At 27.9% G+C, this 17,857-nt stretch overlaps 2 protein-coding genes across 5 annotated transcripts in view; one reads left to right on the top strand and one right to left on the bottom strand.

Annotated features, from left to right (window-relative positions):
• The first annotated feature begins 2,194 nt into the window (after positions 1 to 2,194).
• On the top strand, positions 2,195 to 5,309 carry Pex6 (peroxin 6). The gene is made up of 3 exons (XM_070633722.1): positions 2,195 to 2,304; positions 2,369 to 4,291; positions 4,373 to 5,309. Exons 2-3 carry the CDS (start codon positions 2,413 to 2,415, stop codon positions 5,086 to 5,088), a joined length of 2,595 nt encoding a protein of 864 aa, XP_070489823.1. The 5' UTR covers positions 2,195 to 2,304; positions 2,369 to 2,412; the 3' UTR covers positions 5,089 to 5,309.
• An 8,131-nt stretch (positions 5,310 to 13,440) lies between these two features.
• Positions 13,441 to 17,857, bottom strand: part of LOC139086513 (calmodulin-binding transcription activator 2-like) — a 46,341-nt gene continuing 41,924 nt past the window's right edge. For 3 of the 4 annotated variants that reach the window (XM_070634982.1, XM_070634988.1, XM_070635003.1), the window contains 5 exons: positions 16,278 to 16,315; positions 15,659 to 16,217; positions 15,345 to 15,600; positions 15,154 to 15,172; positions 13,441 to 14,329 (listed from right to left, as the gene is read on the bottom strand). In XM_070634982.1, the coding sequence (XP_070491083.1) occupies positions 14,192 to 14,329; positions 15,154 to 15,172; positions 15,345 to 15,600; positions 15,659 to 16,217; positions 16,278 to 16,315 (1,010 nt within the window). In that variant the 3' untranslated portion in view covers positions 13,441 to 14,191. The remainder of the gene's footprint in view (positions 14,330 to 15,153; positions 15,173 to 15,344; positions 15,601 to 15,658; positions 16,218 to 16,277; positions 16,316 to 17,857) is intronic. The other variant, XM_070634995.1, reaches the window with a different exon arrangement.

Raw genomic sequence — 17,857 nt, 5'->3', positions numbered from 1 at the left:
TAGTCATTTATAGGCCCATTTTCCAAATTTAAATATCTATTAATTGAAAAAAATTAACGATCAAAAAATATTCAGAAATTAACGGCTAAATGAAATTTGAATTCAAAACTTTTGCATAACGAACCAAATTCAAAATTTTTTAAAAATAACGGCTAAATTTTCAAAATATAACGGTTTTTGGAAAGACATTTGGCTAACTTAAAACAGACTTTTCAAGAAAAAAAAAGCCTAAACGCCAGACAAGACTAAAAAGCTTTTGATAGCGAAAATTATCTAAATTATCATTATTTAACGAATATCCTCTTAGAATCATTAAGTTATTGTATGATGGTATTTAAATGATAGCGTCAATGATTACAAGTAAACGTCATCATTCCCAAGCAAAAACTATAATAAAAATTATTCATTATAATGAAGATTTCACATAAATACCTAGATAAGACAAGATTAACAACAAATGAGAAATCTAGTTATAATATTCAGTTTTTTTATTTTTTATTTTATGTGATAAAAGTAAAACAAATTTCGCCGAAAAATTAAAGATATAAGCTCTTTCGAGGAATTCTAGAAAACATTATTATTTTTCACTTGATATTATATTCATTCATTTTTAAACTAAGTCTCGAATCATTTGTGAGATTGATGACAAATGTGAAAGTCATTATGTGGGGATTTTTCAGACATTTGAGAATTGCCATTGAGATTATTTAAAATAATCCAGTTCCGCTTGATTTGATAAATAAATATTAGCTGTGTGAGTAAAATTATCAAAATGCAATGGACCAAAAAATTTCCTGTTTAGAAATGATTCATTTAGTCAGTCCAGAATGAAGGTTAAATTTTCTAACGGTTTTCACAATTTTGAAATTCAAGAAAATTCGAAACGGTTTTCAAAAATTTGGAATTTGTAGCGGATTTGAGAATTCAAAAAAAAAATTAACGGTTTTCAGAATTTTGAATTTTCAAAAAAATTCGTAACGGTTTTGAAATTTTTAAAATTCAGAAAATCAATCGGTTCTTAAAATTTGAAGCGGTTCTCAATTTTTGGAAATTCAAAAAAATTCGTAACGGTTTTCAAAATTTTAAAATTCAGAAAATCAATCGGTTTTCAAATTTTGGAACGGTTCTTAACTTTTGGAAATTCAAAAAAATTCTTAACGGATATTAAATTTCCCTCATAATAACTCACTGTCAACGATTCATTCGCGAATGATTCAAGATATCCCAGCCTATAGTAATGTATGATCAAATTATTTTCTTATTATTTTCACTTATTAAACTATATTTTTCTAGAAGCATACGATATTCCCCATATTTGATTTAACTGTTTGTTGAACAAATAATTAAATCAACGTCTAAAACAACAATTCTTTTTCTAAACTTCATGCTTAAAACATAAACATACATAAATTATATACACAACAATAACAGAAAGTCATTGTCTCGTAAAAATGAATGATAATTGTGTAGTAATAAGTCATAAATAAGGAAATTTCTTTCAAGTGACTTATAAAGGAGTTAAAAATGACAAGAAATAAACAACAAAAAAATTCGTATGAAATTAAAGCTTTTCTGATTCCATTTTTGGTTCCAGCATTTTCAGCTTTATCTCATTTGCATTTAAATTCTTCTCACGACTCAGCTGATCGATGAAGCTTAGAAATTGTGCAAAATCCACAGCAAATATTCTGAAAGATAATTAACATAATTAACAGATTAATAAGAAATTTCACATGCTTACTTTAATTTGGCAAAGACAATGCCTGTATCAAAGATTGTTATTATTTTTGGGATTATTTTCGTCTCATACATCCAATTGTCAATTTGACTTAATGTAATTCCGTACTTATCAGCTCGTTCATGCCAATACTTGAGATTCTCATTCTGCTTATCCGTCATCCTTTGGTTAATATATTGATTTTTATATCTATTGAATAGTTCTTCCATTAAAATTAAATCCACTTCCTTCGACATTATACTCGATAATGTTAGTTCAATTGCAACATTGTACAAGTACCTGAAGCACCCATTCAATAAATTTTAGTTAAATTGTATCCGTTGCTTGGATATTTCATACATTGTATACCATTATGATTCTCTAGGTCACCCATTGACCTTCAATTGTATCGTCTATACATGGGATAATTTCAGCATACTTTTAACGGTTTTTTGAAATTTAAATTAATATTTTGCTGATTTTCTCGAAGCTTACATCCCCTTACAATAACAAAAGATAAAATTTACCTGTATAAGATTCTAATTAACTAAATCGGGCCTAAAAATCAACAAATAATACATTTGATGGTAAGTTATACATTATAACATACAGCATAAACTGATTACTATAATCTATGTCATTTATTTTTAGCATTGAAGATCCCCAGATATTTAAAAATAGAATTTTTATCGAGGATGCAAAGTTCACACATTAAGTTGTTGACTTATGTCTTAAAACTCCGCTTTCCAAGATATCCAACGTATTACTTTCCAGTATACTTAATTCTCAAGTTCCTGCAAGAATTCGACTTTAAATTCAACACACGAAAGCTTCATTTTCAATTATGTGCAATTCCTAATAAATATTTCGAATTTTTATGTCGGGAACATGAAATTAGATCCGAACATACAATATTTATCAACCAGAAAGTCTTTGACTATTATATCTATCAAAAGGATGTAAATTTCCTTAATGTACTGTTAAGTGATGCAACAAAGAAGACAAAGAAGCTGTCACAAGCTGAAAAAGTCATGAAGTCTATCCTGGATTCACCAAATAACGCCAATAAAGACAACAAGGCACAAACTATGTATCAAGTATTCCCATTGGATATACCAATTAACAAAATATTCATTAAGGAAAATTCATACTGGAACTTTTTAGACAAATACAAGCTGAGCTTTGATCATGAAGTTTATGTTAATATGACGATGCTCGCACAGAACCAAAAACTCCCACCAATTTCCACAAAAGCTAACATTTTCTTGATTAATTCACCTTATGATGTGCCAAGCTCATTTTCCGATGACGTACTTAAAGAATATTTCAAGAAACCAAGATTTATGTACAGGAATCACACTTACAGAATTGACTTAACTGAGAAGGAACTAGGAAATTTCATATTCTGTGAGAACTTCCAGTTAATCACAAAACTAAAACGACTGTTCATCAAATGTGTTCATCTTGAGTCCAGAGAGAATCCATTTGATACTTGCGGTATTGTCATGCATAATTTAACAAGCCTGACTCAAACAACCACCATCAATTATCAAGTTCCTCGTCAGCTACTTAGCGACCACTTCATTACAAATTACCCATTTGGATTAAAAAATGCCTATGAGAATCTAAAATCATCAATTCTTCCATTTGTCATGTCCGAATCATCCAAAGAACTCCTTAAATCGAGAAAAATATTCCCAATAATTCAAATTCTTGGCGAACGTGGAAGTGGAAAGAGAAAAATTCTTCAATCGTTGGCCGATAGTTTAGGAATTCATGTCTATTATGCTGAATGTTGTGATATTTCATCATCATTGGCATCGCAAACAGAACAAAAAATTTTATATACTTTACATCGTGCTACAAGCTGTCAACCAATCATAATATGCTTTAATGATTTTGAGTTCTTCGGACGAAACAATGAAGGACATGAAGATGAGAGAGTTATAAGCTTCTTTAAGAATGAACTTAACAAGTTGTTTGCTAAAAGTAGCTTCGATAATCCGATTATTGTTGTGGCTTTGGTCAATAGCAATCAGCCATTAAAGTCACAGAAGTTGAATGAATTGTTTTTGGAAACAATCACTATTAAGCCATTAGAAAAGGAAGAGCGGTTTAGGTGCCTTTTTTGGTATCATCAACAAGAAGTTTTTGATCGAAATTGCTATTTAATAAAGCAAAGGAAGCTTGATAACTACATAAATATGAAGATGAAGTCAATAAATGATCCAAATGACTTAAAAATTCTTCGGTCCATGGCTGAACAGACACAAGGATTCATTTTGGGTGATTTGAGGATTCTTTATGAACGATCAATCGACAAGCCTAGTGAGGATGCAATTAAATTAGTGCTGAATGAAGAGAAATTCAAGGAACAGCTTACAAAAATTAAGAAAAGCTTTAGTGACAGCATTGGAACTCCAGAAATTCCCAAAGTTTTGTGGGATGACATTGGTGGCTTGGCTAATTTGAAGACTGAAATTCAGAACAGCATTGGACTTCCATTAAAGTATTCACATTTGTTGGGTGGAAAGAATATGAAGAGGTCGGGAATTTTGCTGTTTGGACCGCCAGGTTAGTTCCATTTCTCATAACTTACTTTTAATTCTCATCGCAATTAGATTATTAATGCACAAATCACTTTCTAATTCACAGGAACTGGTAAAACCTTAATAGCCAAAGCAGTAGCAACAGAATGCAACTTAAGTTTCTTATCCGTACAAGGACCTGAACTACTCAACATGTATGTCGGTCAATCAGAACAAAATGTTCGTGAATTATTTGCCAAAGCTAGAGGATGTGCCCCATCAGTCGTGTTTCTCGATGAACTTGATGCATTAGCACCAAATCGTGGAGTTGCTGGGGATTCAGGTGGTGTTATGGACAGAGTAGTTTCACAGCTATTAAGTGAATTAGATGGAGTTGATGACGATCCAAAGAAGCCAGTCTTCATTCTTGGTGCAACAAATCGACCAGATTTGATTGACAAGCAGCTACTTAGACCTGGAAGGTTTGATAAGATGCTTTATGTTGGTCCATGCACTTCTGTTGATGATAAAGAGCTTGTCTTGAAAGCCTTAATGAAGAGATTCCATCTCAAAAAGGAAGTTAGCACAAGAAAAGTTGCTGAAACTATCAATTGTGATGTCACAGGTGCTGATCTCTATTCTATTTGCTCAAATGCATGGCTATGTGCTGTCCGTAAGCATGTCCAAAAACATGATATGGGAAAATTAAAAGAAAGTGACATGACGGCTGATAAAATTCTTGTTGGACTTGATGACTTTACTAAGTCTTTGGAACGGTTTGTGTCTTCGTTGAATCAGGTGGATATGGAATATTTTAAGAGGTTGCAGGTAAATTTTGGGTAGAAAGGGTTTGGTTTGTTGTGATTTTTATACGAATTTATAGAGTATTTAGAGGAAGTCGACTTGAGTTCGTTAAAAACCGATTGAAATTTTCTTGGAATATTTTTTTCTGCTAACTCTTGTGAAGTATAACATTTCATACAAATTTCAATCGGTTTTTTTCGAACTTTGACTTCGACTTCAAATTTAGAAGGTGCAATAAAGACATGATTTTTATAAATTGATCGAGTTGTTTAAATGCTGTTCCTGAAATAGTAAAACTTAAAGAAAAAGTCTAAATTTATATTTTAATTATTGAAAAAAAATTTTATTTTTAAAAGTCTCGAAAATTTTTATGAATTAAGTGTTTTTTTAATCAACAATAATAAATTTTTTTTCTCTTCCTTCATTCTTATTTTAAAAAAGAGCTTGTGTTTTTTGTCAACATATTTTTAATAGTTTTTTTTATACTTTTTTTTTATTAATTTTTCCTTCCCGTAGCGTTAAATTTGCAGCAAATTTTTTATTAAAGAAAAGTCAATTTTTTTATCATTTCGTCTTTATTTTCTTTCTTTTTTTGGTGTGTGTCTGTGTATATATATGTATGTATGTGTATCATATTACTTATTATGTGATATTTAACTTAAAAAATCTAAAGTTTTTCATTTTTGCTTTTGCGTTTAGCTTTTTTTTTTATTCCTGCATTTAAAATTTCACTTTTTTTTCTACAATGATTGTTTTGTGTTCATTTTTTTACAAGAAATTGAAAGTTTTTGAAAATTGTTAATTCAAATTATTGAATTTCAGAATTGAAACCATACAAATGTTTGAAAGGTTTTTAAATAAAAAGATTTGAAAATTCAAGTTCAAATTTTAAGTACTTTTTAAAACCATACAAATGTCGATATAAAGCTATACATTTTTTTGAAATTCGCATCTGAAAACCTTACAATTCCTCTAAATTTTGAATTTAAATATTAGTTTTCCGTTTAATTTTAACTTTCTGTTACTTTAAAAAAGCTATTTCAATTATCTAATTTTATGACATATTCCAATTTTGTTTTCAGTCAACTGAACAAGAATTAAACTTGACAGAACTCACTACATAAAGCTATTGAAATCACTAACTATACCAATGTCACAAATTAGCTGCTAAACTAAATTTAAAATTAATAATTTTCAAAAACTTTCAATCTTTTTTTTTAATTTATTTAATTTTTAAAAAAATTAATGTTTAATTTGAATAGATTTTTTTAATTTAATTTATTCACCATAATCAGAATAATTCCAAAAATATCTAAAAATCTTTTTTTTTATTTTGTAAAGTTTCATTTAATTTTTATAAGTTTTATTTTCTTTTTTTCATCAATTTTTATTTAGTTTAGAATTTAAAATGCTTATAAATTATTCATCGCTTCTATCTAAGAAAAAGACAATAACAGTTTCTCATCATAAATTTAAATTTTTTAAGAATTAGAGGATAAAAAAGTTTTTCATTTTTTGTTTGCATTTAAATGCAACAAACAGTCAAAAAATTAAAAATAGTGAGAGTTAGTGCTTAAAAGACTTTTTTTTTTTAATTTTTTATTTTTTTAAGTTTCATTTTTTTTTTAAATTTACAAGTAAAGCTTTTGGAAGAAGTTTCTCTTTTATTTATCATGTCTTAATCAGAGTCTTAATGGTGTTTGAGGTTAAGTAAATTTGGCGCCAAAAATAAATTGATTTTAGTTTTACTGTAACTGAATTGATTGCGACTGGGGCGTATCCAGGGACAGGTGGGCATGGGTTTGGTATCGAATCCCTCCTCACCTCTAATTTGAGAAAAATCGCTAACTTTTATAGGATTTTAGGAGACCAAAATCAAGTTTCAAATTCCTCCGATTCTCGCCTAATTGCTAAATTAGAGTCTGATATGAATTATTAGTCACTAACTAGAACCAGTCACTAATTAAAACTAGTCACTAACTAGAACCAGTTTTTCAATAATTAAAACTAGTCACTAATTAAAACTAGTCACTAACTAGGCATTAATTTGCCAAAATCAAATCCAAAATGTATTAAAATCAAAAACCTAACCTCAAACACCAAAAATTACCAACTCTGATCCTCATCATCATTCAATTTTGAGGAAAAAAATTTAACACTATATTAATCAGAGTATATTACAGTTTGCAATAATTTTTTCTCCTATTATTCACTATTGGCAAAGCCTCAACCTTTTATAATCGTCGATTATTAATTAACAATAACAATTCATTGCAAACTGAACATCTCTTTGCTCTTTTCCCTATCAGCAATAGAATTTTAAGGGGACATCCTGAAAATCCTATTTGCGTAAAAATGTTTAAGGAATTTCCAGAAGTCCCCATTCATCATTCAAAGTTAAGAAGTAAATTTAAGTAATAAATAACAAGTGGAGTGAGTGAGAAAAAATTTAAATATATTCATTAAATGTGTGTATATGTATAGTAACAGCATTGAATGTCAAAGATTATTTCTTTTCGTTTCAGTTTCATTTTTTTCAGTTAAGTTAGGTTAAGTTATAGTTTTTTTAGAAGATTTGGAAAAAGTTTTTCGCCATTTTTTTGTTTTGTTCGGCATAAAAAGTTTTAAAAAGAGCTTTTCTGAGGAAGTTTTGAAATTAATTAATGAGAAATTATTATTAATTAGAGTGAATTGGGAAATTTGCTTAGATTTAAGCTTTTTAAATTCAAAAAAGCTTCCCAACTCACTTTATTTAGTTATAGTTTATGTCTTTCGAAAATATGCCCGAGTGACACATAAGAAGTAGGCTTTGCCAGGGAGCTTTATAGCTCCGATAAAGTTCATTTATTAGTATTAAATGGAAGATTCCCGTGTTGGCAGTCATATAGAAGCCACACGGAGGCAGCTTCAATTTAGTGTCAATTAAAGAGCTTTAGGGCTCCACTCCATGGCAGAATCTTCTTCATATGCATCGCTCAGGATGTAATATTGCCTGTGGCTATTCGATCCACAGACACTTATGAAGATAAATACAAAAATGTTTAATAAAAATATTTGGTAAATATTAGAAATAGATTCTTAAAAAATATTCAGCGCTGAAGTTTAAAGAAGTTAAGTAGTTTCGGTTTAGCCTTTGTTTTTGTCGGTATTATTTAGAAATAGAAAAAAAAAATATTGTTTATTATATAAGTTAAGTATATTTTTTAAATAGATTAGCTATTGAGAACTTAAAACTTAGTTCATTTTACAAAATTATACAATTATTTTCATGAAAACAGATGTTTTTAATCTAACTAGATGAATAGAATACGATGAATTAACTAGAAAATTAGTAAAATGAGATTTTATTAGATCCAGTAGTTAGTTGTTAGGAAAACAAGTGATTTGGGAAAGAGTTCAATGCTCTCAAGGAAATGTTGTTGTGTTTGTTATCTAACTATAATCAAACTTAAGTTATGGATTATTCCCGAACAGCACAACATTCGCTAGGGAACCACTATGTTGCCGTATCAGCCGTAAGACGCAAAGCGACTCTGACGGTACAGAGACGGTCAGACTCTACGGGAAAAATGCTTCCTCGGGAGCATTCTTTAGAATCTACTATCCGAGCAGCACATCTGTTTGTCAGGGCACCGCTGTGTCAGTGTGTTAACGGAGGAACGTGAAGATGTTATGATGGCTCAATGAGTCATGCCGGTCGAGGGTAACCATTTAGAATTTACTATCCGAACAGCATACCATGCTTACTAGGGAACTTCTGCGTTACCATATTTAAGGTAAGCCTCTAAGTTTCTACTTGGAAAATGTTGTTCGCATTGTGTAATTCGGGGTAACCATCTTTTACACAAACAGCATGCTTTAGGTGTCGCTTCAGAGAAACTAAGAAGCTCTTTAGCATATTCACATCATCTTACATTACCAACTCAACTACTGGATCAGGAAAATAAGGTATATCCGTTCAGTTCAAATTCCATTCTTTCTTAATCTCTCATTCAAGTTAATTTAAATTAATGTAAAATCTACTGCTCAAATTTGTCCATCAATATTTCATGATTTTGTTTTTTTATTTATTTATTTTATATTATTCATTTCCTCCGATAAGATTAATATTTTTTTTTCCTTTCAAAATATTGTATTTGTGTATATATACCTCTTTTTTTCTTCTAAAAACTCACAATTTTGATTCCAATTTTTTTTTTATCTTCGATTATTTTTTTGTTATATAATTTAGTTATCTCCAATTTTTTTTTATCCGTGACATTTAATAATTTATGATTATTTACCTTGAAAAAATAAGTTATTTTCAATCATGTGTTGAAAAAATCATTCATTTATGAAAAGTATTTTAGGAAGAACTATTACATTGACTTGTACCTTTCATTTTTTATTTATTTATTTTCTCTTTTATCAAAAGTTGTTGGATTCTTTGTTACTATTTGTCTTTATACAAAAAATTGTTGGAAAGGAGTGGAAACTTTATGGTATTTTAATGAAAAATTAGATTGAGGTTAATCTTCAATTGTCCACAGTTTGTAGTGTTATAGCAAAGTGGGATCTGGGCTATCAAGTCATACATAAGTAAATCTGGCAGTGCGAGAGAAAAGCCAATGGGCCGAATGGTTAGGAAGCAGAACAAGAATTCAGAAGGACGTGAGTTCGATTCCTATCAGAGACTAATCTTCTCAATCCATAATAAAAATAAAGTATTGTTGATATGACAAGGATTCACCATGCTCGAAAAGATTACATATCTTTAGTCAATATCTTGCGAATCTCCAAAAATATAACCAAAAAAGTTGATGAAGAATCCTCATTTAATTTGGTTTTACCCTTCAAATTTGGTATATGTGGTTTATATACTGTGTAGATTGATCTTATAATCAAGGATTGACAATTTATTCAAAAAATTACAAAATTATCATCCCAAGTGGTACAGGCTTTGATACACAGATCGCGGTATCTAGCGATAGAACCAGCTTTAGGCGATAACACTATTCATGGATATGGAGTTTATTGCACTTCATGCTTTGAGTTTTAAAATCGAATGTCATTCCTTTTCCCTAACGCAGATCTAGTCTCCAGTAAAATCGCAAAAGTCTCCATTCCCAAACCTGATCATTCGTTTGGATATCTTCAAATTAAAAATATTAGAATCTTTTATTGATACATCAAACAAAGGTATTTCCCGTATTCTCTTCATTCATTTCATTAATCGTTACGAAAAATTTCCATTCAAAAAATTTATTTTTTCCTTCCAAATCGTGAAAAATTTATAAAAAATGTTCATGTTATGAAAAAACATTAAATTTGTCTGATTGAAATTTTATTTTTATTTTTTTATTTCTCTCAATTGCCGAGTTAAAATTCTAAAAATTGGTGTAAACTTTCGTAGGCTTGTAAGCTATAAATTTTTTTCTTTCTTTCTGTAAAGAACAGACAATCAGATATTATAGCAATTAAATGTTTCGAGATATTGCTATATAATACTGACCGCCAGATCTTTCAATTTTTATTTATTTCTCAAATTTTTTTTTGTTGATATCAGGAATTTGAGTTGGTTGGAGATGTAAAATTTGAAGTTGTGTAGTGGATTGTTCTCTATTGAGCATTTAAGTTGATAAATTTCACAACCTTATTTAACATTTCTAGTCTCTAAAATTCTGATCCTTTTAAGATTTTGTTTTAGCTTTCTTAAATGAAAAGTCATGAATTATTTAAAATTCAATATGATTATTCATTTGATTGCAATTTTCCAAAGTTTTGTCAAATTTGTTTAATTTTACATAATTTTGATCAAAGCTCGAAGTTGACTTTAACTTTGTACGAAAAACTCGAATCGGATTCATATATAAATCCGAATCGAATTCAAAATCTGGTATTGATCATCATTGGAATTGGTTCTTATTTTCATAAGTTTAAAACAGTTTGGCATCGAAAGAACAGTACTGACGAAGTGGTTAGAGTGCCAGACAACTGAACAGAGTTGGGGAAAACAGACCATAATGTATAAAATTCACTCAAAGTTATCCAATTTAAAAGTCAATTTTAGATTTTGATTTGAGATCTTTTTCACAATTTTAAGAGAACAACAACCTTCAAGCGACACATGGCTACATTTGGAACCTATACAGAGTACTGATTCCATATGGACTCACTACTTCTATTTTGTGTCGATCGGTTACTCAACATCAAATCTCACAACTCAAACCAATCAAAATTCCTGAACATTTTTTTTGAAATCCATGCGGACATTTTTTTTAATGATTTTTTTAAATTTGTTTCACAAAAAGAATTTCTAAAAAGGATTTTTTTTCTCTTATTATTCCTATCATTTTTTAAATTTTTCTTTATTTTTAAATCTTATTAATTTAATTTTATTACTTATCATTATGAAGAAAAGATTTCATGTTTTTATAAATCGTACTATAGGAAAATTAAAATTCATCACAAGATCAGGTAGCTGATGAAATATATATGTATGTATATATTTAGTATGTTTTTATTTAGTTTTTTTCTTTTTAATTTGGTATTATTTTAGTTGCATTATCAAATTTTTGTTGTCCAAGGGATGATAATTTTCTGAATGAAAAGTTACCATCCCTTGGCTTTGTTTTAGTTGTTAAGAGAATTTCACTAAAAAGTTATAATTTTCAAAAATTGAACACAAATTTTGCAAAAATTAAACGCAATTTTTGACATTTTAACAAATTAGCTAAAAACTCCTGTCTTGCCTTTTTTATTTCAATCAATTTTATTTTCTCTTTTTTGGATTCAATTGGAATGGTTAAGAACGAAACAAGAAGAAAAATAAAAAGTTTTTCCAAAAAGAATGGTATTAAAGAAGATTTTTTTACATATAAAGGTAGTACATAATGACTTTTAAGGTTTTTAACTTCTTCAATTTTTTTTTCACCATCTAAATATTCAAATAGAATTTTTGCAGTCGTTTTTGTTTTTCGAAATATTTTTAAATATAATATATAGCACTTTGTATATAATATATAGCTCATACTGTTTGTATAACTAGTGTGAAAGAAAAAAGTCTAAATAATTTTTAAATATATCGTATAAATTAAGAGAATAATGACTAAATCTTAGAATAGATAATTTAGTAAAGTTGAAAGAAGTTTTGGAATTGATTTTGTTAAATTAAAAAAATTTCTGATGATTTTTGATTCAATTTTGAAAATTTATAAAAGATTCAAAACTTAAAGCTTAATTTTCATAATTTGAATTTCTGGAATTCAATTTCAAAATTTTCAAAAATTTTAATTTTCGATTTCAATTTTAAAATTTAAATTTTAGGAATTTAATTTTAGAATTTCAAAAAATTTAAATTTTTAAAATTCAATTTCAAAATTTTGAATTCTTTAAAATCAAATTCAAAATTTTCGGAAATTTGATACATCTTTAAATTACTTAAAATTTTTCAATTTATCAACAATCAACTCCAAAATCATCCTCAAACTAATAAATAATGATAATATGTTTACAAAATCTAATTTTAATTTCAATATAAAAAACAATCAATACAAAATCCACAAAAAAAATTCGAGAAAATTTCTATGAAAATTCCACTTTAAATTCATAAAAAATTAATTACAAATCCTGTTTCAGTTATGATTTTGTCTCGTTTAATTTCATCAATCACATTTGCTATTTTGAAAATTCTATCCTAACTACATAATTAATAATTTTTAAAATAAATTTCAATGTGGAATTTCACGAAATTTCCTCAAATAACAACAACGAGATAGAAATCATCAAAAGCGATATAATTTTTAAGTAATCGATATTAAGTAACTTGTGAAAATTAGATAAACAACCGCACATTTAACATAAATTATATAGGATTTACCAATTGGATGTTAAATTAAAGTTTTAAGCATCAATTTCTTTGGGAGATATTGGTTCTGATTTTGAGTTTGAATTTATGAGACTTTAAGGATTAAATTTAAAGAATTTAAAATTACTTATTTGATATTGGCAAATTTTGAACGGTATTTTCAGGTTTAAGTTTTAACCGATTTTATTAAATTTGAATTTTAACGAATTTCTTAAATTTAAATATTATATTTTAAATCTAGTACATCAAAAATTTAGTACTTTTGTGACTTAAAATTATAAATTTTATTTAAATTTTCGAATTTTGTGACCTTGTTGCCTTTGGTAATTCCAATATTGGAAGTTCTTAATTTCTCTTTTAAAATCTTCAAAAATTCAAATTCAAAATCAGAATCGAAAAAAATTAAAATTTTCAAATTTCACATTTTCTTAGAGAAATTTTTTATCATTTTGTTTTTAATTTATTAAATTGATAGTGGCATCTATGAAAGATCATTAAAAATACTTTTTTATCTCATCAAATTTTCTAAAGCTTTTTGAATTTTTTTCATTTTTTTTTTCATCTTAAAGTATTATGTATATATATGAAAAAATCGTGCGTTAATATATGAACAAGATTTTTTTAAAGATTTCTTTTTTCATATCCAATTTCTTTTATACCTTATTTAAATTTTTTTGTGCTGATTATAAATAATTTTTTTTCCATATTTTCATTTCAATTATTTTAAAAAGATTTATTTTTATTTCCATTCCATTTTTTGTATTAATAGGAATGTACAGTAAACTTAACTTCAAGTTTCTTTTAAAAAAGATTTTTTTTTACTATTCTAATTTCGCAGAGATAACTGGCTTTTTAGTAGAATTTTTTAAAGATTTAAGACTTTTCATTTCAAGGGAAAGTCAACTTTGAGGTTAAGTTTGTCTATGGCACGAGATTTTTTTCATGAAAATCGTTTCAGTCATCGATTAACTTACCTCAAATTTGTCACAAAAATTCTTGAAAAGCGAATTGAATTTTTAAAAAAAGTTCAAGAATTTTTGCACAGCTTGTTGACTTCCCTTGATTCCTCCTCCAATTTTATTTGTTTGTTGATTTTTCCCGAGAAAAATTCTTTCAATTTAAGTAAAAAAATTAAAAGTTTCTCGCTTTCTTTTCGCATATTAAGCATAAATTTTTTTTAAATTTTTTTCATGTTTCATTTAATATTTTTTTTCTTGATTTTTTGTTTTTGGACGGTTGAAAGCTCACTTTAAAAATTTTACAAAACGAAGGGAAAAATGATGTGGAAAATTTTTTTTAAACTTTTTTTGTTAATGGTCGCTGACAAAAGATTGATCTCGTTGATGTTCTTGATACGCAAAATTTATTTGGTATGCCTAGTGATGATCGTTCTGCCTCTCGTTTTCGGCCTTTCTCTGTCTTTCTCTCTGCAACCTGGGAATTTGAAATTGAAATATTTTGTTATTAAAAATTCTTTAAGATCGACAAAAGCGCATTTTTCCAGTTCAAATCTAATAAATTCACTAAACTGGAAATTCAAATTTGATATTCAAATTTAAAAAGTCGTTCAATACAAAAGCTTAAGAATTTGAACATTCTTAAACTGTTTCAACGGTTAAATAAAGTTCAAAAGCTTCTTCAGTATTCAACTTTAACTATAATTTGATATTTTTTATGATTTTTGTAATCTTTAGTTTTGAATTTTACTTCTATATTCATCTCAAAATTTTTGAATTAAATTTCATTTCAAAACTTTTAAATTAAATTTCAAATTATTAAACTATAGTTTGAAATTTTCGAACAAAAGTTTGCAATTTGCATATCTAATTTCAAAATTTTGCTTCAATTTACGACTTTGATTTCGAAACATTCTCAAATTTAATTTCGAAATTAAAGTTCGAAATTTTCAAATCTAATTTTTAAATTTGATTTGAATTTCTTTTTTAAATTTGAAATTTCCAAATTTATTTTTGAAGATTTTGAATTTAATTTTGAAATTTTCAAATTAAAGTTCGAAGTTTTTAATTTAAAATTCGAAATTTCAAAATTCATAATTTTCGAATTTGATTTGTAATTTGGAAGTTTTCGACATACTTTTTTAAATAATCATAAATTCAAAGTTTAAATGGATTATAATTAAATCATATTCTGTTTCTCTAGAATTGTCTAGAATAAAGCCACAAAACCAATTTGTAGCAACCATAGTAAATAATTAATCGAGTATAAAAAGAAATCTACTTATAAATTGCAAATCTTACCACACGAATATCCGAAAAACTTTTTATTTATGCATGATTAAGGGAAATAAGTAGATTTAATTAATTTCAATTCATTCTAATTCTCATAATAAAAATAAGAAACTTTCTGTGCTTTTTGCACAAAACAAAACAAAAATTTTCACCAAACATAATTTCCTCATAAAAAAATATTATAAAGCAGAGATACTCACTTGTTCTTAGCGGTTAGCATGAATTGTTGAATTTTTCGTGCTGCTTGATTCTGTGTACTTTGGGAATATGTTCGCTTTAATCCAGTTATATTTGTTGGTGTGGGTTCCTTAATCTCATTTGCACTCATATATTGCTCATTGTTTCTGCCGTCATCATCGAGAGATTCGTCTTTTGATGGAGCATCAGATGATCCATTAAAGGATGTCTTGATGCGCTTTTTACTCTCACAATATGATCGATATTTATTTTGAATCACTGAGTATAAATTGATGTTTATGACTTGAGATTTTATTGTGTTATGATTGGCACTTACCTAATGCTGCATGTGTCATCTCACGATAATAAGCATATTCTTTATATCGACGATAATAATTTTGTATTATTACCGCAGCTGAACGCTCCTTATCCTGTTCTTCCATCTTTTTTCTTCCTTTATATGATCGATATGCCTTTTGTATGCACTTTGCAGCTTGATATAATTCACGCTGCTCATTATCGGTAAGCGTAAGTTGAGAGAAATCCGACTCAAATGCATTCGAGACTGGATTTGATGCTTCAAAAAATTGTGTAAAATCTTGCGTTGTAACTGGAGGACTTCGTGGATGATCAGACAATTGACCATATGAATAAGGACTCTGTAATGGACCTGAACTGGCCGGACTTGAGCATGGCGTACGACTTTCCTCGTACCGGTAATCTTCAAGTTCAAAATGTTCAACAAAATTTTGATCAAAATTTGAATCCATAAAGGAATCAGTCAACAAGTCATTCATTCGCGTCGTACTGGTTGTATCGTGGAAGGACTTATCAAGTTCCATTGCCATAGAATCATCCGATTCATTCTTAATGTGATTTGGTAGTGCTGCGATTATCTGTTGACCAAAATTAATATTTTAAGTGCCATAAAGCCATCAAATGAATTCATAATTTACCTTTTCAGCCAAATTTAGTACCTTTACATTCGGCTCGTCTAGAATTAAAATATAATTTTTTGATTTTTAGAATAATTCATTAGATGACATTAAACTTATAAATTCATACTAAGTACACAAAAAAAATTTTACACTCAAAAATTTATTCACACACAAATGTACATAATAATTGTATTAAAATGGATGATTTTCTATGCAATCAGCGGTTCTCTAAATTTTAGATTTATTATAGACACATATATGGATATAGATTATACACCTTATAATGCTGAAAATATATATACACACATAACATAGGTTCTAAGTGTCAGGATAAATATTAATTAGAATGGAATTAGACTAAGAAACATAAACTTTATGGTTTTGAGGATTAAAATTTGAGATTTTCTTTTTTTTCTTGGTCTAGTTAGTATTAAGGTTCATTATAATGAGAAGCATACACATAAGCAAATAGTATCACACATTAAGTATCATAATTCAATTGTAATTATACAATAATTATACACAAATAATGTAATTTAGTATGTTTATGTACACATTATAAAGTTATAGATTTTCTATGAAATTAAGGATGATGCTTTTTACACAAATTAACTTACTAAATTAAACATAATTTCAATTTATGTAGTTTTAATCCTTGTAAGAATTTCATGCTGTTGACGGATTTAATGACGGGGGTATTTTTTGTAGAGTTCGCCAATTCATATGCCAGAGAGTTTTAAGATTTTCGTGTAATTTGAATAAATTTCATTTTGAGCTAAAAAATTTGGTTTAAAAAAAAAGTTCTAAATTTTACTAAATTTTTATAATTTAATAACATTATTTTTGTAAATGAATTGTCTATTTTAATTTCAATTTGTTTTTTAAATGTTATGTTTCAAAAATCAAAGTTTTCAAATGTCAAATTTAAATCAAATTTCAAAAAAGATTTAAAAATTCAACAAATTGAATAGCTAGGTTAGCGTAACATTGTTGATGTTTTTTAACTCTAATTTGAAGTTCAAGGCAATTACAAAATTTTTTATCTAACGCGATAACTAGTCAAAGCCGATAATTAATAAGTCGCTTCTTTACGAATAGCCCATTGCCAAAAACACTTTGCAGGTTTACTAGGATTACGTCCGCAGGGCAGATTTTATAAAATTCGAGATTACTATTTTCATCGTTATATCTGAAGGTTCTTTTCAAAAGATTGTGCTAAATTCAGGGCTATTTGTTTACACCTATATTATCGGCAATGCATTCTTGTTTTATCAAGGGACGTAACCACACAATTTTAAAGGCATTGGTAGAGTCCCTAATAGACCCACACCCCTTCTCTCCAAGCTTCACCTTTTCCGAGCGTAGTCTTTCCTCACCTCCCGCCTTTTCGTAACAATATAATTTTCGTAAACAACTCGCTCCTTAAGAAGGTTATGGAATAAAACAATGGACTCTTAACCCATATATGCTCTCCGGATTATATTATCTTTAATTTATAATCTTCAAAGATTCACTTCCATTTAAATTACCCGAATAACACAATTCAGATTAATCGATCAAAAATCAGGCACAAAGCCGGCATGCCTGGATTTTTGATC

The sequence above is a fragment of the Chironomus tepperi genome, unplaced genomic scaffold, assembly GCF_022539635.2.
Source record: "Chironomus tepperi strain 1889 unplaced genomic scaffold, CSIRO-AGI_Ctep_v1 contig_9, whole genome shotgun sequence".
NCBI lineage: Eukaryota > Metazoa > Arthropoda > Insecta > Diptera > Chironomidae > Chironomus > Chironomus tepperi.
This window is presented reverse-complemented; position numbering and strand designations above follow the sequence as displayed.

Coding starts and splice junctions, on each gene's coding strand:
- Pex6 (XM_070633722.1), top strand. CDS start 2,413: ATGCAAAGTTCACACATTAAGTTGTTGACTTATGTCTTAAAACTCCGC. Junction 4,292..4,372: donor TTTGCTGTTTGGACCGCCAG/GTTAGTTCCATT, acceptor TCTAATTCACAG/GAACTGGTAAAACCTTAATA.